Source organism: Zophobas morio, unplaced genomic scaffold, assembly GCF_036711695.1.
Source record: "Zophobas morio isolate AGI-343-1 ecotype UQ-CSIRO unplaced genomic scaffold, CSIRO_AGI_Zmor_V1 ptg000012l, whole genome shotgun sequence".
In the NCBI taxonomy this organism is placed as follows: domain Eukaryota; kingdom Metazoa; phylum Arthropoda; class Insecta; order Coleoptera; family Tenebrionidae; genus Zophobas; species Zophobas morio.
Genome location: NW_026972117.1, coordinates 5,304,112 through 5,329,188, shown reverse-complemented (window position 1 = coordinate 5,329,188; position 25,077 = coordinate 5,304,112). Strand labels below are relative to the sequence as shown.

General features: G+C 28.8%; 1 protein-coding gene across 4 annotated transcripts in view; it reads right to left on the bottom strand.

The window, feature by feature from the left end:
* Positions 1-25,077, bottom strand: part of LOC135127676 (ankyrin repeat domain-containing protein 33B-like) — a 118,731-nt gene that overhangs the window by 85,744 nt on the left and 7,910 nt on the right. For all 4 annotated transcript variants that reach the window (XM_064054215.1, XM_064054213.1, XM_064054214.1 and 1 more), the window contains exon 3: positions 5,659-5,862. In XM_064054215.1, coding sequence (XP_063910285.1) covers positions 5,659-5,862 — 204 coding nt within the window. The remainder of the gene's footprint in view (positions 1-5,658; positions 5,863-25,077) is intronic.

The window sequence follows — 25,077 nt, the reverse complement described above, 5'->3', positions numbered from 1 at the left end:
CTTTTTGGAAACATTTTCGGTAAAGTTGTCTCATTTTTTCGGAAATTCAAAAAACTATATCAAAAATTACTTAAGATTCATAATCTACGAAGATAGTCTTCTCTTCCATTCGAAAGAAACCATATTTCACTTTTTTTTGGAAATTTTTATAATCATTTTGAGATTTCTTTGAAACGTTTTTGGAAAATACTTTCTCATTTCTTTCCAAAATTCAAAAAAATTGTCCCGATTTTTTTTTATTTTTAGACATTTTTCTGTTTTTCTTGTCTATCTGAAGGGGTAGAATAAAAATTACTTGGTTTTGAATAACGCCAGGTTTAAGACTTTTTGGAAAATTTCTGTAAAATAAATATATTTTTTTTAAATATCATTTTTGTTTCCATTATTTGATCAAGTATGGCTACAAGGACCTTGAATTTGTAACCTACAAAAAAGTTTTTCCAAGGTAGTCATTTTTTCATCCTAGTTGAGCCCGTTTTAACTTTTTTTTTTGAGGATTTTTGGAAAATAAGTTCCGCTTTTTAAATATTTTGACAAAAATGACTTCTGAATCGTGATTTGTGGAAGAATTTCCCTGAGATAGCCCTCTTTTCTTTCCAATCTAGCTCATTTTGACAATTTTTTGAAAAATTTTTGGAAAATGTTTTCTCACTTTTTTCGAAAATTACAAAGTTCTAACCAAAATTACTTAAGGTTCATATTCCACGAAAAATTCTCTTTGATATAGTTCTTTTTTTAATCCAAATGAAACTATATTTAGCATTTTTTGGAAAAAAACAGAAGATTTTTTATAGGGTAATTATTTTTAATCTTCAACATTTTTTGGAGAATTTGTTGTTCCGATTTTTTTCGTTTTCTTTTTTTTTTGAAGAATTATGGCAAAATTGACTTGATCTTCGCACTCTAGGACGATTTTTCAGTTTATTTATTATTCAATTTTTCGATTTTACAACTTCTCAGTTTTCCAATTTCACGATTTTCAATTTTTCGACTTCTCAATTTTCCGATGTTTCAATTTTACGTTTTTCCAATTTTTCTCCTCTTCGATATTTCTATTTTAAATTTTTCAAATTTGACTTTGATAAACTTTCAGTTTTTCGACTTTTTATTTCTTCAATTGTTCATTTTTTAAGTTTTTGATTTTTCAGTTTTGCTATTTTTTAAGGTTTCGATTTTGTGACATCAATTTTTTGACTTTTTGATTTCTCAATTTTTCAGTTTTTTAATTTCTCAGTTTTTGGATATTTCAGTTTTGACATTTTTCAGTTTTTCTTTCATTATTCAATTTTACAATTTCTCAATTTTTGAATTTCTCGATTTTAAATTTTCCGATGTTTCTGTTTTACGTTTTTTCAATTTTTCTACTCTTTAATTCTACGATTTTTCAATTAATCGATGTTTTGAATTTTCCATTTTATGACTTTCGACTGTTTCGATTTTCCAGTTTTCCAATTCTTTAATTTTTCAATTATTTAGATTTCAATTTGTCGACTTCACTTTTTTGATTTTTGGATTTCTTAGTTTTTCAGTTTTTTAGATTCACAGTTTTTGAATATTTAAGTTTTGGGATTTTTCAGTTTTGGAATTGTTCAGTATTTCGATTCTTCGATTTTTTACTTTTACGATTTTTCAATTTTTGATTTTTAAATTTTCGATTTTTCAATTTTTTGATATTTTAACTTCCCATTTTTAAAATTTTAGATTTTTCAAGTTTTTGTTTTTTCAAATTTTAGATTTTTCACTTTTTCGACTTCTCGAGTTCTTGATGTTTCAATTTTTCTATTTTTCAACATTTCAATTTTGGGCATTTTTAAATTGTTGATTTTTCGAGTTTTCGAAATTTTAATTTTTCGATTTTTAAAATTTTAGATTTTCAATTTTTCGATGTTTCGATTTTTCGATTTTCAGATTTTCGATTTTTCAATTTTTCAATTCTTTCAATTTTCATAGTTTACATTTTTCAATTTTTTTGAGGTTTCGGTTCCTCTATCTTTCGATTTCTCTACTTCTCGGTTTTATATTTTACGGTTTTTCCTTTTTTGTTTTTTAAAATTCCAGATTTTTCGATTGTTCAATTTTTCGATTTCTCGATCTTTAATTTTTCGATTTTTCAGTTTTTGATTTTTTTCAATTTTTTATTTCTCGTTTTTGTTTGGAGTACTTAATTTTTCGATATATCAGTTTTAGAATTTTTCAATATTTCGATTCTTCAATTTTTCGATTTTTCAATTTTTCATTCTTTTTCGATTCTTCAGTTTTTCTTCCATTTTTTAGTTTTACGATTTCTCAGTTTCAGGAAATTTTAGTTTTTTGATTTTTCAATTTTTTGTCAATTTTTTCAGTTTTTTGACTTTTTGATTTCTCAATTTTTCAATTTTTAATTTCTCAGTTTTGAAATATTGCAGTTTTGAGATTTTTCGGTTTTTCAATTCTTCAGTTTTTCTTTCATTATTCAATTTTTCGATTTTATAATTTTTCAGTTTTTCAATTTGTCGATTTTCAATTTCCCTATGTTGTTGTTCTACGTTTTTCCAATTTTTCTCCTCTTCAAATGTACGATTTTTAAATATTTCAATTTTTCAATGAATCGATGTTTCTATTTTTCCAGTTCTTCACTTTTGACTGGTTCGATTTTCCCGTTTTTCAATTCTTTAATTTTTCGATTTTTCAATATTTCTATTCTTCGACTTTTCGATTTTTGACTTCTGGATTTTTCGATGTACCGATTTTTTAGTTTTCCGATTTTTCAATTTTCGATTTTCAAATTTTAGATTTTTAAGTTTTTTGATATTTCAATTTTCCATTGTTAAAATTTTAGATTATTAAATTTTTCGTTTTTTCAAATTTTCGATTTTTCAATTTTTCAAATTTGACTTTCACATCTCTCAATTCTTCGATTGTTCAATTAATCGATGTTTTGATTTTCCATTTCTTGAATTTCGTGTGTTTTGATTTCCCAGTTCTTCGAATCGAATTCTTCGATTTTTCGACTTCACTTTTTTGACTATTCGGTTTCTCAATTTTTCAGTTTTTTTAGATTTTCAGTTTTTGGATATTTCAGTTTTGGAATTTTTCAGTTTTTGCATTTTTCAGTTTTTCTTTCATTGTTTAGTTTCTCGATTTATCAGTTCTTCAATTTATACTTTTCGATTTTTTATTTTGGTCTATTTCGGTTTCTCACTTTTTCCAATTTTCCGTTTTCTCGTTTTTTTTTATTTTCTGCTTTTGCATTTTTCGATTTTCCAATTTTAACTTTTAACTTTTCGATTTTTGGAATTTGACCTATTTCGGTTTCTCAATTTTTCGATTTTTCGAGTTCATGATTTTTAATTCTCGACCTTCGGATTTTTCAATTTCTCAATATTTCAATTTTTCAATTTTTCGAACTTTTACTTTTTCAACTTTTTTCGATTTTTCGGTTTTAGCCTATTTCGCTTTCTCAATTTTTCGATTTTTCGACTTCTCAATCTTTTGATTTTGATTTTTTGGTTTTTCGATTTTTACTTTTCGAATTTTCGGTTTTTTATTTTCCAGTTTTTCGATGTTTCGAATTTTCATTTATCCGATTTTTCAATTTTTTAGTTTCTCAGTTTTTAAATATTTCAGTTTTGAGATTTTTCAGTTTTTCTATTCATCAGTTTTTCTTTCATTATTCAATTTTTCGATTTTACTATTTCTCAATTTTTCAATTTCTCGATTTTCAATTTTGCGATGTTTCTGTTTGACGTTTTTTCAGTTTTTCTCCTCTTCAATTCTACGATTTTTAAATATTTCGATTTTTTTTAGGTTTCAGTTTTTCGACTTCACTTTTTGGATTTTTCGATTTCTCAATTTTTCAGTTTTTTAGATTCCCAGTTTTTGAATATTTAAGTTTTTGGATTTTTCAGTTTTTCCATTCTTCCGTTTTTGTTTCATTTTCTAGTTTTTCGATGTTTCGAATTTTCAATTATCCGATTTTTCAATTTTTTAATTTTTCAGTTTTTAAATATTTCAGTTTTGAGATTTTTCAGTTTTTTCATTCATCAGTTTTTCTTTCATTATTCAATTTTTCGAATTTACAATTTCTCGATTTTCAATTTTGCGATGTTTCTGTTTTACGTTTTTTCAAATTTTCTCCTCTTCAATTCTACGATTTTTAAATATTTCGATTTTTTTTAGGTTTCAGTTTTTTGAGTTCACTTTTTGGATTTTTTGATTTCTCAATTTTTCAGTTTTTTAGATTCCCAGCTTTTGAATATTTAAGTTTTTGGATTTTTCAGTTTTTCCATTCTTCCGTTTTTGTTTCATTTTTCAGTTTTTCGGTGTTTCAATTTTGGGATTTTTCAATTTTCGATTCTTCGACTTTTCGATTTTTGACTTCTGGATTTTTCCATTTTTCAATTTTTTTACCTTTCCGATTTTTAAATTTTAGGTTTTTCGATTTTTTGATAATTTAATTTTACATTATTAAAATTTTTCAGTTTTTTTTTTCAAGTTTTTGATTTTTCAGTTTTTCAAATTTGACTTTTATATATCTCAATTTTTCGATTTTTCAATTAATCGATATTCTGATTTTCCCATTTCTTGATTTTCCTGTTCTTCAATTCTTCGATTTTTTTACTTAATTTTTTTGATTATTCGATTTCTCAATTTTTCAGTTTTTTTCGATTCTCAGTTTTTGGATATTTCAGTTTTGGGATTTTTCAGTTTTTCTTTCATTGTTCACTTTCTTGTGTTATCAGTTCTTCAATTTATAACTTTTCAATTTTTTATTTTCTGCTTTTAGATTGTTCGATTTTCCAATTTTTTAACTTTTAACTTTTTGGTTTTTCGATTTTTGCATATTTCGGTTTGTCATTTTTTCGATTTTTCGACTTCATGATTTTTCGATTTCTCTATCTTTGGATTGTTCGATTTCTCAATATTTCAGTTTTTCGAATTTTTAAATTTTTTGATTTCTCGAATAAATTTTTCAATTTTCAACTTTTTCGATTTTTCAATTTTGGCCTGTTTCGGTTTCTCAATTTTTCGAATTTTCGACTTCTCGATGTCTCGATCTTTTGATTTTTGATTTCTGGGTTTTTCGATTTTTTAATTGTCGGATTTTCGGTTTTTCGATGTTTCGATTTTTCAATTATTCGGTTTTACGGTTTTTTTATGTATGTATCGATTTCTTGACACCTCGGTTTTTCGATTTTTAAAATTTTTCCATTTTAAGATCTCTCGATTTTTCAGGATTTTAATAGAGTCAGTTTTAACACTTTTTTTGGAAGATTTCTGAAAAATATTTTCTCACTTGTCATTTCAAAATTTTCATCAGCAAGTAGTATTTTTGGAATCGAATTGCGGCTATTTTAACATTTTTTGAAAATTTTTGGAAAATTTATTTTCCACATTTTCTTCGCTAGACTAAAAATAATGTCAGGTTCGTAAAATTTGGAAATTTTTCCAAAAATTTTTTCCCAGTTTTTTTTTCTGCATTATCTGAAGAGGAGATTCTTAGTTTATAAAAAGCTCTTTTACATTCGTTCCATAAACCTATAGACAATGTTTTCGTGAGCAGAAAGGAACTGGAACACCTCTGATTTTTCAAATTTTTCTACTTCAGAATTAAAATATTCACGTATTAAACAAAATATCACATTTTTGACAGCGCCAACTCCGAACAAAATCACTCACCGACCGGTTGTTCTTCTCGTTCGAATTGTTCGAATACGTCCCTGACCGCCTCTTGCTGGAAACCACCGAGTCGTGGTGCTTCAAACTGACCCTCAGCGGCCCTGTACTCGTCGTCTTCGTCGCAATTGCCCCATATCGCAACGACGGCAGTTCAGCAACCCTTTTAGTAATGGGTCGTGCCGACTGCTGGTTATGGACCCCCGCCTGCAAAAACCCAGAACAAGATAATCGAATCGCACAAAAGGTGGGAAGAATTAATGGGCCGTTAAACCTCTCCGATCCTATTTTTCAGTTCTCTATTTTTATCAGTTCGCTCATAACGCACTTAAACGGCAATAAAATTAGCCGCCCCTGCCAACTTCATGCTTATCAGTCATTTGTAGGTGTAGATACACAATCAATGTCGAGCACGGAAAGCTCTGAATAGTCGGGCTTTGCCAACACCGGAGCTTGATGTAGAACCGCAATAAGTCGCGCCTGGTACACGCCAACAATCGCTATATCCACTTCCAGAGACTTGCCCTATCATTTCCACATATTGTTCGAGATTGTTTTATTCGAAAACACAAAGGGTGACGGGTTGGGGTGAGTTAGGCGACAAAGGGGGTTTTGGGACCTGTTGCCGGAGGGTTAAATCAACAGAGGCGGGTTTTGGGGTATGGATTTAGTGGAAAAAGTGTCGCGAGGGCGAAAGGTGACCTAAAACTGTCAGTCGCGAGAAATACAACACGTTGTACTGATTATTTTCTTCAAAAAAATTATATTATAGTCCTGTACTTGTGATTTATGATTCTATCTTGATTTTGTTTATAGTATTAGTATATTTTTGCGATTTTTCAATTTTTCCAATGTTCAATTGATCGATTTTTTTTTAATTTTCGATTTCTCGATTTATTTTATTTTTCTGGTGTTTCGGTTTTACCATTTATCGATTTTTTCAAGTCGAGTTATCGATTAATCGATTTTTCAACTTTTTGCATGTCTAGGTTTTTTGACATTTCGACATTAAATATTTCATTTTCTCAACGTCCAGATTTTTAGATTTTTCAGTTTTTCAGTTTTTGGATTTCTTTATTCTTCAGTTATTCGATTTATTTTAAATTTTTGATTTTTCGACTTTTAGATTTCTCGTTCGATCAATTTTTCGATTCCTTCATTTTTTTTCAATTTTCCAATTTTCCACTTCCTATGTCTCGATTTTTTTTTTACTTAGTTTTTTGAGTTTCAGAGTTTTTCAATATTTCGATTTTTCAATTCTCCGATTTTTTGACATTTCGACATTTAGATGTTTGGATTTCTCGACATCCCGATTTCTGCACTTTTCAGTTATCCGATCATTTTAAATTTTCGATTTTTTGACTTTTCGATTTCTCAATCTTTTGGTTGTTCCTCGTTTGTCCAGTTTTTCAATTTTTCAATTTTTTATTCCACGATTTTTCAATTTTTCAGCTTTTCGATTTTTCGATTTCTCGATTTTTCAGTGTTGCGATTCTGCAATTTTTCGATTGTTTAGTTTTTCGATTTTCCAATTTTATTTCAGTTTGGAATTTTTTAATTTCTCGCTTTTCCAGCTTTTCGATTCAATTTTTTTATGTTTCATTTTTTCGGGTTTTTAAATTTTGTAATTCGCGATTACACGTTTTTTTTCGGTTTTTCAATTGCTAGATTTTTTTCAAATTTTCGTTTCTCGATTTTTTATTTTTGTTTCTCTATTTTCCGGTGTTTCAGTGGAATTCGATAATTCAGTTTTATAATTTTTCAATAGATTTTTCAGTTTCAGGAATTTTTAGTTTTTAATTCTTCAATTTTTCGATTTTTACTTCTCGAGCGCAAGCTTTTTTAGTTTCTGGATTTGTTTTCAATTTTTAATTTTCGATTTTTCGATAATAAGTACAGTTTTTCCATACATCAGATTTGGAATTTTCCAATATTTCAATTTCTCAATTTTTGATGGTTCAATTTCTCGAATTTACAGGTTTTCGACGTTTAAAATTTTTGATTTTTCAGTTCTTCGATCTTTTTCGACTTTTCGATTTGAAATTTTGCTGTTTTTCTATTTTTGGGTTTTTAAAATTTTCAATTTCTGAATTAAGGGAAATTTCGATGTTTCAAATTTTCGATTGTTCAATTTCCACATTTTTCAATGATTTTCGATTTTATGCTATTTTGATTTCTCGATTTTTCGATTTCTTGATGTTTCAATTTTTCGATTTCTCGAATTTTCAACATTCCTAGGTTTAGGAATTTTTCCATTTGTGGATTTTTCAATCTTTCGAAATTTTGATTTTTCAATTTTTAAATTTTAGATGTTTGATTTTCGGTTTTTCGATTTTTCAATGTTTCGACTCTGCAATTTTTCGATTATTCAGTTTTTCAATTTTTCAATTTTTTTTCAGTTTGGGATTCTTTAATTGTTAGATTTTCCAGTGTTTCGATTTATTTTTTTTATTTTTTATTTCTCAATTTTCCGGTGATTCAATTTTACCCTGTTTTTTCGTGTTCCCGATTAATCGATTTTTTGGCATTTCGACACTTAGATGTTTCGATTTCTCGACGTCCCAATTTTTCGAGTGTTCAGTTTTTCAATTTTTAAATTTTTCGAATTTTAAATTTTCCAATTATCCGATTTAATTTAAATTTTCTTTTTGTATTTCTCGATTTTTTTTCGATTACTTATTTTTTCGATACTTCTTTAAATTTCGGAATTTTCGATTACTCAATTTTTCAATTTTTCAGTTCTTTGAATTCTTAAAGTTTAAGTTTTTCAACTTTTTGTTGTTTCGATTTCTAAATATATCTTTCGATTTTTTGATCTCTGGGTTTTATATCTTACAGTTTTTTCCTTTTTTTGTTTTTTAAAATTTCCAGTCTTTCGATTGTTCAATTTTTTGATTTTAAAATTTTTTGATTTGTGGATCAATCGAAATTTCAGTGTTTCAATTTTTTTATTGTTCAGTTTCTCAATTTGTCAACTACTTATTTGATTTTTCAATTATTCGATTTTTAATTTTTCGATTTTATACTAATTTGATTTTTCGGTTTTTCGACTTCTCCATTTCTCGATAGTTCAATTTTTCTATTTTTAGATTTTTCGATCTCCCGATTTTTCAACATTTCAGTTTTAGGCATTTTTCAAATTGTAGATGTTTCAATTTTTCGAATTTTTAATTTTTCGATTAGATTTTCAATTTTTTGATTTCCCAATTTGTCAACATTTCATGTTTGGGATTTTTCAACTTCTCGATTTTTCAGTTTTTCGATTATTCAGTTTTACGATTTTTTAAATTTTGGATTTTGCGATTTCTCAATTTCTCATTTTTTGATTTTTCAGTTATTCTTCTTTTCTGTTTTTGATTTTTCGATTTAATGCTGTTTGGATTTCCCAATGTTTCGGTCTTCAACTTCTCGATTTTTCAAATGTCCGACATTTTATTTTTTTAATTTTTTAAATCTTAGATTTTTCGATTTTCCACTTCTTCTGTTTTTCAATTTTTAATTCTTTGAATTTTCATAGTTTAGATTTTTCACTTTTTTGATGTTTCGATTTCTCTATTTCAATTTTTCGACTTCTCGGTTTTATATTTTACGGTTTTTTTCCTTTTTTGATTTCTAAAATTTATGATTTTTGAGTTCTTCAATTTTTCGATTATTCAATTTTTCTTCGATTTTTCAGTTTTCCAAGTTTTCAATTTTTTATTTGTCGTTTTTGTTTCGATTACTTAATTTTTCGACACTTCAGTTTTAGAATTTTTCGATATTTCGATTCTTCAATTTTTCGATTTTCGATATTTCAGTTTCAGGAACATTCAGTTTTTTGATTCTTCAATTTTTCGATACTTCATATTTGGAATTCTTCGATATTTCAATTCCTCAATTTTTGATTTCTGGATTTCCCGATTTCCCGATTTTTTACTTCTTCGATTTTTCAATTTTTCAATTCTTTGAATTTTTGAAGTTTAGATTTGTCAAATTTTTGGTGTTTCGATTTCTCTATTTTTCGATTGTCCAATTTCTCGATTTTTCAATTATTCGATTTTTAATTTTCGATTTTATACTAATTCGATCTAGATTTTTCGATTTTTCGACCTCTCGATTTCTCGATGTTTTAGTTTTTCCATTTTTAGATTTTTCGATCTCCAGTTTTCAACATTTTAATTTTGGGGATTTTAAAATTTTTCGATTTTTCGATTTTTGGTTTCTAGATTTTTTGACTTTTCGAATTTTCGGTTTTTCTGTGTTCCGATCTTGCAGTTTTTTCATTTCCCAGTTTTTCAACATTTCAGATTTGGAATTTTTTAATTTCTCGATTTTTCGGTTTTTCGATTTTTTAAATTTTGAATGTTGCTATTTCTCGATTTCTCGTTTTTTTTTTTTATTTTTCAGTTATTCTTCTTCTCGGTTTTAGATTTTACGGTTTCTTGATTTATCGATTTTTTTTTTAAATTTAAATCTGTTCATTTTTTTTTATTTTTATATCTCGATGTTTTGATTTTTCAGTTTTTTGATTTACCAATTTTTTTTCTATTTAATTTTTGACAGCTTTCAATTTCCCAATTTTTCAGTTTTTTGTTTTTTCAATTTTTGATTTTTCATTTTTTTGAAACAATCTCAGGAACAGTCGATGTTTTGTTTTTGAAAGAATTTTAAAGAGTCTCAGGGGTACTATATGCATTTTTCTTTATTTTTAAAGAATATCAGAAACATTCGGTATTTTATTTTATTTTTGAACGGATTTTAAAGGAATCGCAGAGGCAATTAATATTTTGTTTTTGAAAGAATTTTAAAGAATTTCGGAAGAATCTGATGTTTTATCTTTGAATGATTTATGAAGAATCGGACGTCTGGTGAATTCGAAAGAATTTGAAAGAATCTCAGAGACACCATATGTGTGTTTTATTCTTAAAGCATTTCAGGGACATCTGGTGTATTATTTTTGTAATAAGTTTAAAGCATCTGGGATCCTTGATATTTTATTCTTGACAAGATTTTAAAGAATCTCAGAGACACTCGATGTTTCGTTTTTGAAAAAGATTGCAGAATCTTGGGGCTTTTAATGTTTTATTTTCAATAGAATTTGAAAGGATCGTAGTAACCACTGTTGTTTTTGAGAATCTTGAAGGACCCTTGCATTCTATTTTAGAACGATTTTGAAATAACCTAGTTAATCATGGAATGCTTAAAAAAAATTGCAATTATTTCCGGAAGCTAAAAGTTTTTATACTTACTATAAGAATAATAATAATCTACAAAAGTTACATTTTATTGCAGATAATTTGAATTTGACCTTCATAAAAGCGATTTTCCAAAATCTGGCTTAAACAACATAAACTAACCCCCCTCACCACAAACCCGACCACACGTCCCCGTCCCTTATTACTATCCCCGACCCTGAAACCGAAACCACAAAAATTATAATTGCGATGAAGTTCGAAACAAATTCCTGCAAACCCAAACTTAGAACTCCCGCATTTATTTTCGAACCTATTTATTTTCCGCGTCAAAGAAGTTTACGTTTTACTTTAGCTACTAACTGACGATTACCTGATAAAAGTTATAAAAAGTGCTAACCACCGTTCCTACCCTTGCATGCACCCATACCAGTCACGGAACGAGTGACACAATACCAATTTAAACACAAATTGAATTTGAGGGGGTGACGTATGGAGGTGTCGTGTGACTCAAAAAGAAAAGAAAAATCGGTTTAATTGGCAAAAAACGGGGGCTGCTTGAAGTGAACGGCGTGAAAGTGCCTAGCACTGGGGAATATTAAATTCGCCCTTTCTTATTTTAGAGTCGTGAAACTATTGAGCAAACTTTGCGAAAGCAGGTGTTCTGGTGTAAATGTAATCGATTTCAGAGGGGTGTGAGTGTGAAAGTTGTAATGAAGTGGGGGTTCGGAGGCACTTGAGAGCCGCAGGGTGCAGGGCAGCATTAAAATTATTGTAGAAAGTTCTCGAAATTTAAGTGACGTAGAACAGAACTACTGCAATTTTTATTTAAAAATAAATTAAACTCAAAATTGAAAAATTGAATAACCAAAAAATCCAAAATTTAAAAAAACTGAGAATTTAAAACTGAAAAATTCCCAAAATTGAAATATTGAAAAATACAGAAATAATCGAAACCTTGAAAAATCGAGAAATCGAAAAATTTTAAAAATCGAAATCCGTGATGCCGAAAAATCGAAACACCAAAAAATTAAAAATTAAAAAATTGACACTTTAAATTTGAAAAAGTCGATAATAAAATTGTCTCTAAAATAAACACCAAAGCTCCCAGTCACTAAAATTCTGTCAAAAACAAAAAACCAAATGCTCCTGAGATTCTTTCAAAATCTACAAAAAAAGCATGGTATCCCTAAGACTCTATATAAAATTCTTTCAAAAACAAAATACCAGATCCCTCTAAGATTTTTTCAACTTCTTTCGAAAATAAAACAAGGTCTCGAGATATATACGAAGCACTGGTTCCCATTGAAATTAAAAAAAAATAAAAAAATACATGGTGTTCTGGAGACATTTTAACATTCTTTGAAAATACAGAAGATGGGGTCCCCTTGAGAATGTTTAAAATTGTTTCAAAAATAAAGCACCCAAATCCCCCAAGCTTCTTTCAAATTTTTCCAAAAAAGCAGGAAGACCGACCTCTAGATGCTTTAAAATTACTTCAAAAAAAGAACACCAGATATTATAAGATTCTTAACAAACTTTATAAAATTAAACACCAAGTGCCGCTCAGATTCTTCCAAGTTCTTCCGAAAATAAAACACCAAGACTCCCAGATACTTTAAATTTCTTACAAGGATAATACACCAGATGCTCCTGAAATTCTTTAAAAATCTTTAAAAAAATCTGATAGCACTCCGGAGATTCTTTAAAAATAGATAAAAACATATATAGTGTGCTGAGAGGCTTTAAAATTGTTTCAAAAACAAAACACCGGCTGCCCCTGAGATTCTTTCAAATTATTTCCAAATTAAAACACTAGGGGCCCTTCAAATTCTTTATAAATCTTTTTTAAGTAAAACACGTAGCACCGCTGTGATTGTTTAAAACTCTTTCAAAAACCAAACATCAAGTCACTGGAAAAGCTTTAAATTTCTTTAAAAAATAAAACACCAAAGCTCCCAAACACTTTAAAATTCTGTCAAAAACAAAACATGGGGTGCTCCCGAGATTCTCTCAAAACTTGGAAAAAAAAACATTGTCTCCCTAAGATTCCATAAAATTCTTTAAAAATTAAAATACTATGAACCCCAGATTCTTTAAAATTTTTCCAGAATAAAACACTAGAGGCCCCCAGATTCTTTACAAATCTTAAAAAAAACACGTAGCTCCACAGCGATGTTTAAAATTCTTTCAAAAATAGAACACCAAAGCTCCCAAACACTTTAAAATTCTGTCAAAAACAAAACATCGGGTGCTCCCGAGATTTTCTCAAAACTTGAAAAAAAAACATTGTATTCCTAAGATTCCATAAAATTCTTTAAAAAATAAAACACCAAGGACCCCAGATTCTTTACAATTCTTCCAAAAACAAAACACCAGAGGCCCTTCAGATTCTTTACAAATCCTCAAAAAAAAAAAATACATAGCTCCACTGCAATGTTTAAAATTCTTTCAAAAATAGAACACCGGATGCTTTCGAGATTGGTTAAAATCCTTTATAAAATAAAAGACCAAAGCCCCCACACACTTTAAAATTATGTGAAAAAGAAAACACCGAATGCTCCTAAGATTCTTTCAAAATTAAAAAAAAACATGGAATTCCCAGGTTTCTTTAAAATTCTTTCAAAAACGAAACATTAATTGCCAAAATTTTTCCCACATTATAAAATTCTTCCAAAAAAGAACACTTGTGTCTTCTTCTTTCAAAGCTTTAAAAAATCGTGGCACCCCAAAGATTCTACCAAATTTTTTCAAAAACTATCTATTGCCTCCGCAATTTTTGACAATTTTCTCAAAAATAAAACGCCAAGCTCTCCTTTAAATTTCTTACAAAAACGAAACGCCGCATGCTCCTGAGATTCTTTAAACATTAAAAAAAAAAACAGGATGCCCCAGAGTTCCTTTAAAATTCTTTCGAAAATAAAACATGAAGGTCTCAAGATACGCACTGGTTCCCATTGAAATTCTTTAAAAAATAATAAAAAATACATGGTGCCCTGGAGACATTTTAACATTCTTTGAAAAGACAGAAGATTGGGCCCCCCTGAGTATTTTTAAAATTGTTTCAAAAATAAAACACCCAGACCCCCAAGCTTCTTTCAAAATTTTCCAAAAAAGACAAGCAAAACCGATCTCCAGATGCTTTAAAATTACTTCAAAAAGAGAACACCAGATATTATAAGATTCTTAAAAAATGTTTATAAAATTAAACGCCAAGTGCCGTTCAGATTCTTTCAAGTTCTTCCGAAAATAAAACACCAAGGCACCCAGATACTTTAAATTTCTTAATTTCTTAGCAGGACAATACAGAATGTACTCTGGAGAGTCTTTAAAAATAGACAAAAACTTATACAGTGGGCTGAGACGCTTTAAAATTCTTTCAAAAACAAAACACCGTCTTCACCAAATTAAAACACTAGGGGCCCCTAGATTCTTTAAAATTCTTCCAAAATAAAACACTAGGGGCCCTTCACATTCTTTATAAATCTTTTTTAAATAAAACAAGTAGCACCCCTGTGATTGTTTAAAACTCTTTCAAAAACAAAACATCAAGTCATTCGAAAAGGTTTAAACTTCTTTCAAAAATAAAACACCAAAGCTTCCAAACACTTTAAAATTCTGTCAAAAACAAAACATCGGGTGCTCCCGAGATACTTTCAAAACTTAAAAAAAAAACATTATCTCCCTATGATTCCATAAAATTCTTTAAAAATAAAACAATAAGGACCCCAGATTCTTTAAAATTCTTCCAAAATAAAACACCAGCGGCCCTTCAGATTCTATATAAATCTTTTTTAAATAAAACACATAGCACCCTTGTGATTGTTTAAAACTCTTTCAAAAACAAAACATCAAGTCCTTCAAAAAGGTTTAAACACTTCAAAATTCTGTCAAAAACAAAACACCGGGTACTCCCGAGATTCTCTCAAAACTTGAAAAAAAAACATTGTGTTTCTAAGATTCCATTAAATTCTTTCAAAAATAAAACACTAAGGACAATTCTTTACAATTCTTCCAAAAACAAAACACCAGAGGTCCTTCAGATTCTTTACAAATCTTGAAAAATAAACACATAACTACACTGCGATGTTTAAAATTCTTTCAAAAATAAAACAGATTAAAAAAACACAGGTTGGTTGCTCCAGAGTTCCTTTAAAATTCGTTCAAAAATAAAACACCAAATACCTCCAAGATTTTTTCAAAATTAAAAAAAAAAAACATATGGTATCCCTAGATTTCTATAAAATTCTTTCAAAAAGGGAATGCTGAGATTCTTTAAAATGTTGTCAAAAATAAAATGCCAAGGCCCTCAGATGGTTTAAACTCCTCACAAAAATAAAACACCGGATGTCCCTGAAATTCTTTAAAGATAGAAAAAACACATATGGTACCCCTAAGATTCTTTCAAATTCTTCAAAAAATAAAACACTTGGGGTTCCCAGATTCTTTACAATTCATCCAAAAATAAAATACCAGAGGCCCTTCAGACTCTTTATAAATCTTTCAAGAATAAAACACCGGATTCTACAGAGATTCTTTTAAAATCTTTTTAAAAAGGTACCTAATGCTCCTGACATTCTTTAAAATTCTTTCAAAAACGAAACATTTTTTCCAAATTTTTCTGACATTTTAAAATTCTGTCAAAAACAAAACGTCGTGTGCTTCCGAGATTCTCTCAAGATTTGAAAAAAAACATTGTTTTTCTAAGATTCCATTAAATTCTTTCAAAAATAAAACACTACGGACCCCAAATTCTTTACAATTCTTCCAAAAGCAAAACACCAGAGGCCCTTCAGATTCCTTACAAATCTTAAAACAAAAACACTGCGATATTTAAAATTCTTTCAAAAATAAAACATCGGATGCTCTAGAAATTCTTTAAAATTCTCTCTAAAATAAAACACCAAAGCCCCCAGACACTTTAAAATTTTGTCAAAAAGAAAACACTGAATGCTTTCGAAGATTCTTTCAAAATCTAAAAAAAAACATGGTATTCCTAGGTTTCTGTAAAATTCTTTCAAAAACGGAACGTTGAGATTCTTTAAAAATCCTGTCAAAAATAAAATAACCAAGGCCCCCAGATGCTTTAAACTTCTTACAAAAATAAAACACTGGATGTCCCTGAAATTCTTTAAAGATAGAAAAAACACATTAAGTGCCCCTAAGATTCTTTCAAATTTTTTCAAAAATAAAACACTTCGGGCCCCCAGATTCTTTACAATTTATCCAAAAATAAAATAAGATTCTTTAAAAATCTTTCAAAAACGAAACATTAATTGCCTCTGAGATTCTTCCAAATTTTTCGAACATTTAAAAATTCTTTCAAAAAAGAACACTTGTGTTGCCGAGATTTTTTCAGAGCTTTTAAAAAATACGTTGTACCCCAAAGATTCTACCAAATTCTTTCAAATTGCCTCTGAAATTTTTTAAAATTGTCTCAAAAAAAAAACACCAAGGTGTCCTTTAAATTTCTTACAAAAATTAAACACCGGATGTTCCTGAGATTCTTTGCAGATTAAAAAACACTGGTTGCTCTCGAGTTCCTTTAAAATTCGTTCAAAGACGAAACGTCGAAGATTTTTCAAAATTTTGTCAAAAATAAAACACCAAGGCCCCCAGATGTTTTAAACTTCTTACAAAAATAAAACACTGGATGTCCCTGAAATTATTTAAAGATAGAAGAAATACATATGGTACTCCTAAGATTCTTTCAAATTCTTTAAAAAATAAAACACTTCGGGCCCCCAGATTCTTTACAATTTATCCAAAAATAAAATAAGATTCTTTAAAAATCTTTCAAAAACGAAACATTAATTGTCTCTGAGATTCTTTCAAATTTTTCGGACATTTTAAAATTCTTTCAAAAAAGAACACTTGTGTTGCAGAGATTCTTTCAAAGCTTTTAAAAAATACGTTGTACCCCAAAGATTCTACCAAATTCTTTCAAATTGCCTCTGAAATTTTTTAAAATACCAAGGCCCCCAGATGCTTTAAACTTCTTACAAAAATGAAACACCGGATGTCCCTAAAGTTCTGGAATAAATACATATGGTGCCCTTAAGATTCTTTCAAATTCTTTCAAAGATAAAACACTTGGAGCCACAGATTCTTACAATTCATCCAAAAATAAAACACCAGAAGCCCTTCAGATCTTTAAAAATCTTTCAAAAACGAAACATTAGTTGCCATTTCAGATTCTTCCAAATTTTTCCGACATTTTAAAATTCTTTCAAAAAAGAACACTTATCTTCCCGAGATTGTTTCAAAGCTTTAAAAAATACGTGGTACCCCTAAGATTCTACCAAATTCTTTCAAAATCTATTGCCTCTGATTTTTTTTTAATTCTTTAAAAAATAAATCCCCAAGGTGTCCTTTCAATTTCTTCCAAAAACGAAACACCGGATGCTCCAGAGAATATTTAATCATTAAAAAAACACAGGTTACCCCCGAGTTACTTTAAAATTCTTTAAAAAATAAAACACCAAATACCTTCAAGATTTTTTCAAAATTAAAAAAGACATATGGTATCCCTTAGTTTCTGTAAAATTCTTTCAAAAACGGAACATTGAGATTCTTTAAAATTCTGTCAAAAATAAAATACCAAGGCTCCCAGATGTTTTAAACTTCTTACAAAAATAAAACACTGGATGTCCCTGAAATTCTTTAAAGATAGAAAAAACACATATGGTACTCCTAAGATTCTTTCAAATTCTTTAAAAATAAAACACTTGGGGTCCCCGGATTCATTACAATTCATCCAAAAATAAAACACCAGAAGCCCTTGAGACTCTTTATAAATCTTTGAAGAATAAAACACCGGATTCTGCAGAGATTCTTAAAAATCTTTTTAAAGAGGTACCTTGTGGCCCTGAAATTCTTCAAAATTCTTTGAAAAAAGAACACTTGTGTTCCCGAGATTCTTTCAAAGCTTTAAAAAAAAAACGTGGTACCCCTAAGATTCTACCAAATTCTTTCAAAAACCAGCAGTTGTCTCCAGATGCTTTAAAATTGTTTAAAAAAAGTGAACACCAGATATCCCAAGGTTCTTAAAAAATCTTTATAAAATTAAACATTAGGTGCCACTCAGGTTCCTCGAAATTCTTCTGAAAATAAAATACCAAGGCTGCCAGATGCTTTAAATTTCTTACAAGGTTTAATACACCAGATGCTCCTGAGACTCTTTAAAAAAATCAGATGGGACTTCGGAGATTCTTTAAAATTTCTTTACAAATGAAACACCACAGGCCTTTCTTTCAAATTCTCATGCAAATAAACCACAAAAATTCTCAGATTCTTTAAAATTCTTTCAAAAACAAAACGCTAGAGCCGCTGAGATTCTTTAAAATGCTTTAAAAAAAAAACATTAGTGGACCCCAAGATTCTTTTAAATTCTTACGAAAAAAAAAATCAGGGAACTTCATTCTTTCAAATTCTTTTAAAAATAAAACATCAATGGTATCCCACCATTATTTCAAACTCTTTTAAGTGAAAAAGGAGACACTTGTAACTAATGACACACTTATCTGTGGAAACTTCAGATACATTTTTTTTTTGTAAATTTGCCAGTTTTCTACAACGAATCAGATGTTATTTAAAAATTTAAATATGCTGCAATTAGATGTGACATTGAAAGAAGTTTGGCATCGTAAAAACGTAGTTAGCTGATCGCAGACCATCCAGAAAAATATTTAGTATCCTACTGTTTTAACATAAATAAGGACATATTTTTAAGCTCTAGTAGTCAGTTAAAAATAGACCTTTGAATCACAAATAGACCACGATACAAATTTATTATTACAAAAAATAAAATTAAAAATTTTAAATCAAGCAGACTTAATGCTCGTCCTCCATTCCAAACCCATTTGCATTCAAATTAAGCAATTTGTCTGTCATTCTCTTGTCTCCAACTAAAAATACAACCACAAGACAAGTCCAGGTGCATTTTAAACCGCCACCTGACCTCCATGAATAATAAATAAAGCAATGCCTCATTACGCCTAAACGTCATAAGGCCACTTCCTTCCCAATTGTTTGACATGCCGAATTTCCTTCCTGAGTGTTTTTGTTTGCAGCAATAAAGCGAAGTGCTGAATATTCATTACAAATTGATGTCCTCACGCACACACCCAGAAGGTAATATCAATACGACATGCACTTTACTAATAGAGACATCGAGCAAACAGAGTTTTTTTAGACTCGTTTAGAACAAAACAAAATTCCTGAGCTTTCCGCAGGAATTCTAACCTTGCGCACTGTCGTAAATTTCCAGCAAGCTTATCATTAGCAAAGGACAAGAGCGTGCCCTTCCGGACCCCGAAATAGTTCACTCCAAGGACGGAAAACTTCGAAATTGGAGGGATATTATAATAATGCGCGAGATTATGCAGATTGGCGTTATTTTAAACGTTCGGATAGTGGCCGGCTAATTTATAATTATCGCTGCCTAAAATACACGATTCACGAATTTATCCTTGCCATTTTCTGATTCGATTACATCAAGTAATTGTGTTTAACATTGACCTCTTTCATGCGATTAGTGAATTATTCTGCTCGATACACCCTCCTTGTGTTGGGTGTCAAGTGCGCGTGAATGAAATTTTTTGTTTGGTAAAAGCGAGTTTTATTAACTGGCTGGGATTAATTAAAATTCAAATTGGTTCTCTGGAGGTGGTTTTTTCAGGGAATTTTGGCGACGTTCCATTCATCAAGTCTTGACTGGTGCTATTGTGACGCTAAGGTTTATTCAGATTCGATTATATACTGACAATAAAATAAAAATTCTGGGGGAATGAATTGCCCAAATATTTACCGTGGATTCGTGGATTTATATATGTAAGAACACGCGAAAATAAGCAGATATTTTTGTTTAATTGGTTGCCGTTTGATTTGATTTTAATGTAGTTTTAATGATGACTGTGTGAATGAAATAAAAATTCAATTATGAACAAATTACTGCCAGTTGAAAGCTTCACTACATCGCGTTTTCTACCCAAAACCTAAAATTTTTCTTGGAGAAAATTAAATCAGGCTTAGATGAGCCAATCGATGAAGGATGGAATTATAACATCTCGAAGAAGTAAGTCGTATTTATTTTATTTCCATCACGTCAAGAGAATTTTCGTGAAAGGAAGTTCCGCGTTTCTGTTAACTTATTTTTTAAGTTTCCGAGCGATCTAAAATCGAATTAGTTTGTATGTGAGAGAGCTCAACTTTTAGCCCGATTCGGAGATTGGGTCTAACAAACGTCGTTCTTATTTTCAGAAGAAACTTTGATGGCGCCACTTACATATGTGAAGTCTGTACAGTTTGAGAATTATAAAAATTTTTATTCATGCCACAGCGAACTTTGAGATAGAAATAATAATAGAAATGAATTCAATATGTGAAAACATTTTTTTATGGGAAAAAAACTTAATCAGTTAAGTTGGCGCAAAATTTAATGGATAACAGAAAACAACGCCAAATTGTGCAACTTAACCTTACTTTTTCGTATAATAAATTAACTCTATCAAATGCATTTATTCATTACAATTCTATTCAATTCTAATTATACAATAAAATTAAGTCAAGTTTTTTAATCTTTATGACGTTTTCAGTATTTTTATGACTTCATTTTTTGAATTATATATATACAGGGTGAGTTACTATCATCAGAAAAGAAAAAAGTTAAAGACTACAGTTATATAGTTCTTTGAGTAGCATCTATTAAAATTACTTTCAACCATACATAGACTTCTGATTTTGAACGGAACATAATACCTATTTTTTTTAGGAAAACCCTATATATTTGTAGATACTTTGATTGGCCTCATTGTAGAATTTTTTAGCAAACAAGGGTTCACAAAAATCTATTATGATAATCTGTTAATTAACCACGTAGATTAGTTCTTAAGGAACAAAATGTCACGAATGAAAATAAACGAGGTATATGTAAAAATTACCCAGTGCTACAACACAAAAATGTACGTATTATTGCAGAAAACATAAAATAACAAAATATATTTCCAATACTTTTAATTTCATTAATAGTTGTTTTTATATACTTGTGATTTATCACTTCATTAATATTTTTTAGATTTACTTATATATACAGGGTGTGTCAAAAAAAATTAATGACTGAATCAATTTATTTTATTGATTAAATCAAGAATCCAAAAAAAATTACTTTGAAATCTTGCAGACGTTTTGAAGTTATTGTAAGCATGATAACTTTTTGCTCAAAACGTACAAGTTTCGACCAATTTTTTGATTTATCGATTGATCACATTTTCGGTGTTTGGGTTTTGGGATTTTTCAATTTTTCCATTATTAAATTTTGCGATTTTCTAAAATTCCAGTTTTTGCTGTTTCTAAATTTTCGATTTTTTGATCAATTGATTTTTCGATTTTGTGATTTTTCGACTTTTCCATTTCTGACTTTTCCGACTTCTCGACTTTTCCAATTTTTCGATATTTTGATCTTCTCGTTCCTCGATTCCACAATTTTCGATGTTTCGATTTTTAGGTTTCTCGATTTTTCAATTTTTCGATTCTTCAATTTCTCGATTTTTAAATTTTCCGATTGTTTAATATTCCAGTGTTTGGTTTTTCTAAATTTTCTAATTTTCTATCAACCGATTTTTCGGGTTTTTTTTGATTTTTCGACTTTTCGATTTTCTCGATTTTTTAATTTTTCTCTATCTCAGTTCTTCGATGTCCCAGTTTTGAGATTTTTCAGTTTTCTATCTTTCAGTTTTTCTTCGATTTTACAATGTTTCGATATTCGAGTTTTAGGATTCTTTAATTTTCGAATCTTCAATTTTTCGATTTTTTTAATATTCCAGATTTTGGTGTTTCTAAATTTTCGATTTTTCGATTTTGCGATTTTTTGACTTTTCCTTTTCTGATTTTTCCGACTTATCGACTTTTCCGACTTATCGACTTTTCGATTTTTCGATGTTTTGAATTTCTCATTTCTCGATTGCTCAATTTTTCCGTGTTTCAATTTTCATATTTTCGATTGTTTCTCGATTTTTAATTTTCCCTTATCTCAGTTTTTCGATGTCCCAGTTTTGAGATTTTTCAATTTTCTATTCTTCAATTTTTCTTCGATTTTAAAATTTCGTATTTGACTTTTCCGACTTCTAGACATTTCGATTTTTCAATTTTTTGACTTCTCGACTTTTGACTATTAGATTTTTCGATTTTTAGATATTTTAAATCTTCCATTTTTCTCTCCATTGCTCAATTTTTCGATGTTTCATCGTTCGGTTTTTCAATTTCGCGATTTCTCTATTTTTCCATTTTCATATTTTCGATTCTTCCTCAACTTTTCGATTTCTCGATTTTGCAATTTTTCTATATCTCAGTTTTCTTTTTCAATTTTGGGATTTTTCAATTTTTTAATTCACTCGATGAATTAAAAAATTCCATTTTTGGAGATCGAATTTTGAGATTCTTCAATCTTTTGTTATGTTCATTTCTTCAATTTTTCGATTTCTCGTTTTCTAATTTTTCGGTTTTTGATGTTTCAATTTTTTGGTTTCTTAAATTTTTGATTTTTCGATTTCTCGATTTCCTGATTTTTCGAGTTTTCTGTTTCAATTTTTTGGTTTTAAAATTTTTCAATTTTTCAATTTTATCATTTTTCGATATTTTGGTTTCTTAAATTTTAGATTACTCGATTTTTCAAATTTTTCGATCCTTCAATTTTTTGATTTTTAAATTTTCCGATTGTTTAATATTGCAGTGTTTGGTTTTTCCAAATTTTCTAATTTTCTATCAACCGATTTTTCGATTTTTTTATTTTTCGACTTTTCGATTCCCCGATTTTTCGACTTCTTGACTTTTCGACTATTAGATGTTTTGATTTTTCGATATTTTGGATTTCTCATTTTCGATTGCTCAATTTTTCTGTATTTCTAATTACATATTTTCGATTCTCCGCGACTTTTCGATTTCTCGATTTTACAATCTTTCGATATCTCACTTTTTCTTTTTCAGTTTTGGTATTTTTCAATTTTTCGATTTATCGAGTGATCAATTTTTGGAGATCGAATTTTGAGATTTTTCAATTATGTATTATGATTCTTCAATCTCGTGTTATGTTAATTTATTCAATTTTTCGATATCTCGTTTTCTGATTTTTCGGTTTTTGATGTTTCAGTTTTTTGGTTTCTTAAATTTTAGATTTTTCGATTTCCGATTTTCGGTTTTTCAATGTTTCAATTTTTTGGTTTTTAAATTTTTCAATTTCTCAGTTTTATCATTTTTCGATTTTTAGATTTCTCGATTTTTCAATTTTTAGACTTAAAAACTAAAGAACGAAAAAACTGGAAATCGAAAAGTAAAAAAATTGAAAATTCGAACATCGAAAATCCATAAAAAAAAATTGAAAAACCAAAGAATTGAAAAACTGAGTCAAAAAATTAAAAATTCGAATATTGAAAAATCTAAAACTTGATAACTGGAATAATCGAAAAATTAAAACGTCGAGAAATCGAGATATCAAGAAATCGAGAAATCGAAAATTCGAGGAGTCGATAGACCAAAAAATCTAAAATTAAAATACCAAAAAACTGAAAAAATACAGAAACGAAAAAAAAATCCAAAATAGAAGTGCCGAAAAGTTGAGAAATCGAAAACTTGAAAAATCGAAAACTGGAAATTTAAAAAAAATTAAAAAATCGTAAAATGGAAAAATTAAAAAATCAATAAATGGGACATTTAAAAAAACGAAAATCTGAAAAATTGAAAAACTGAATAATCAAAATACGAGAAATCGAGAAGTCGAAAGATCTGTAATTCAAAAAAAACGAATTGATTAATCGAAAAATTGAAGAATCATAACTGAAAAAACGAGAAATTGAAACATCGAAACATCAAAAAATTGTAAAATCGAAAAATCGGTTATTAATAGGCTTTCTATGCTCTATAACCATATTTTATTTTTGAATTTCTGATGTTATTCCATTTTTTTTAATTTTTCTAGCAATATTTTGAATTACTCATTTGTCGATTGCTCAATTTTTCATGTTTTCGATTATTTCTCGACTTTTCTATTTCTCGATTTTTTACTTTTCCCCTATCTCAGTTTTTCGATGTCCCAGTTTTGTGGTTTTTCATTTTTCTATTCTTCAATTTTTCGATTTTGGTGTTTCTAAATTTTCGATTTTTTGATCAACTGAATTTTTGATTTTGTGATTTTTCGACTTTTCCATTTCTGACTTTTCCGACTTCTCGATTTTTCCATTTTCGACTTCCCGACCATTTGACTATTAGATCTTTTGATTCTCTCATTTCTCCATTGCTCAATTTTTCGATGTTTCAGCCTCTCGGCTTTTCAATTTCGCTATTTCTTGATTTTTCCATTTTCATATTTTCGATTCTTTCTCGACTTTCCAATTTCTCGATTTTGCAATTTTTCGGTGTCGCAGTTTTTCTTTTTCAATTTTGGGATTTTCCATTTATTATGATTGTTCACTTTTCTTCGATTTCTCGTATTTTGATTTTTCGGTTTTTCGATGTTTCAATTTTTTGGTTTTTAAATTTTTCAAAATTTCAGTTTTATCATTTCTCAAATTATCAAGATTTCGATGTTTCGATCTTTAGATTTTTCGATTTTTCAATTTTTCGACTTAAACAAAGGACGGAAACACTGAAAATCGAAAAGTAAAAAAATTGAAAATTCGAACATCAAAAATTCGAAACGCAAAAAAAATTAAAAATCAAAGAATTGAAAAACTGAAAGTCGAAAAATCAAAAAGAAAATAAATTAAAAATTCGAATATTGAAAAATCGAAAATTTAGCTAATCGGGTCAAGTCAGGTCAGGTCGAAATAAAAAAAATTCGAACATCGAAAGACCGAAAACTTGAGAACTGGAAAAGTCGAAAAATTGAAACGTCGAGAAGTCGAAACATCAAGGGATCGAGAAATCGAAAAGTCGAAAATTCGAGGAATCGATAAACCGAAAAATCTAAAATTAAAGTATCAAAAAACTGGAAAAATACAGAAACGAAAAAATTCACAATAGAAGTGTCGAAATGTTGAGGAATCGAAAAATGGAAATTAAAAAAAAAAAAAATTAAAAATCGTAAAATGGAAAATTTAAACAAACGAAAATCTGGAAAATTGAAAAACTGAACGGTACAGTTTTCAAATATCGATACTGCAGCTTTTTAAAATAGAACACCCGGTATTTTATCACTGTATCCTGTTTATTTTTTGTTCTATTTCTTATGATATGAGAATGTGTTTAATGTGAAAAATTT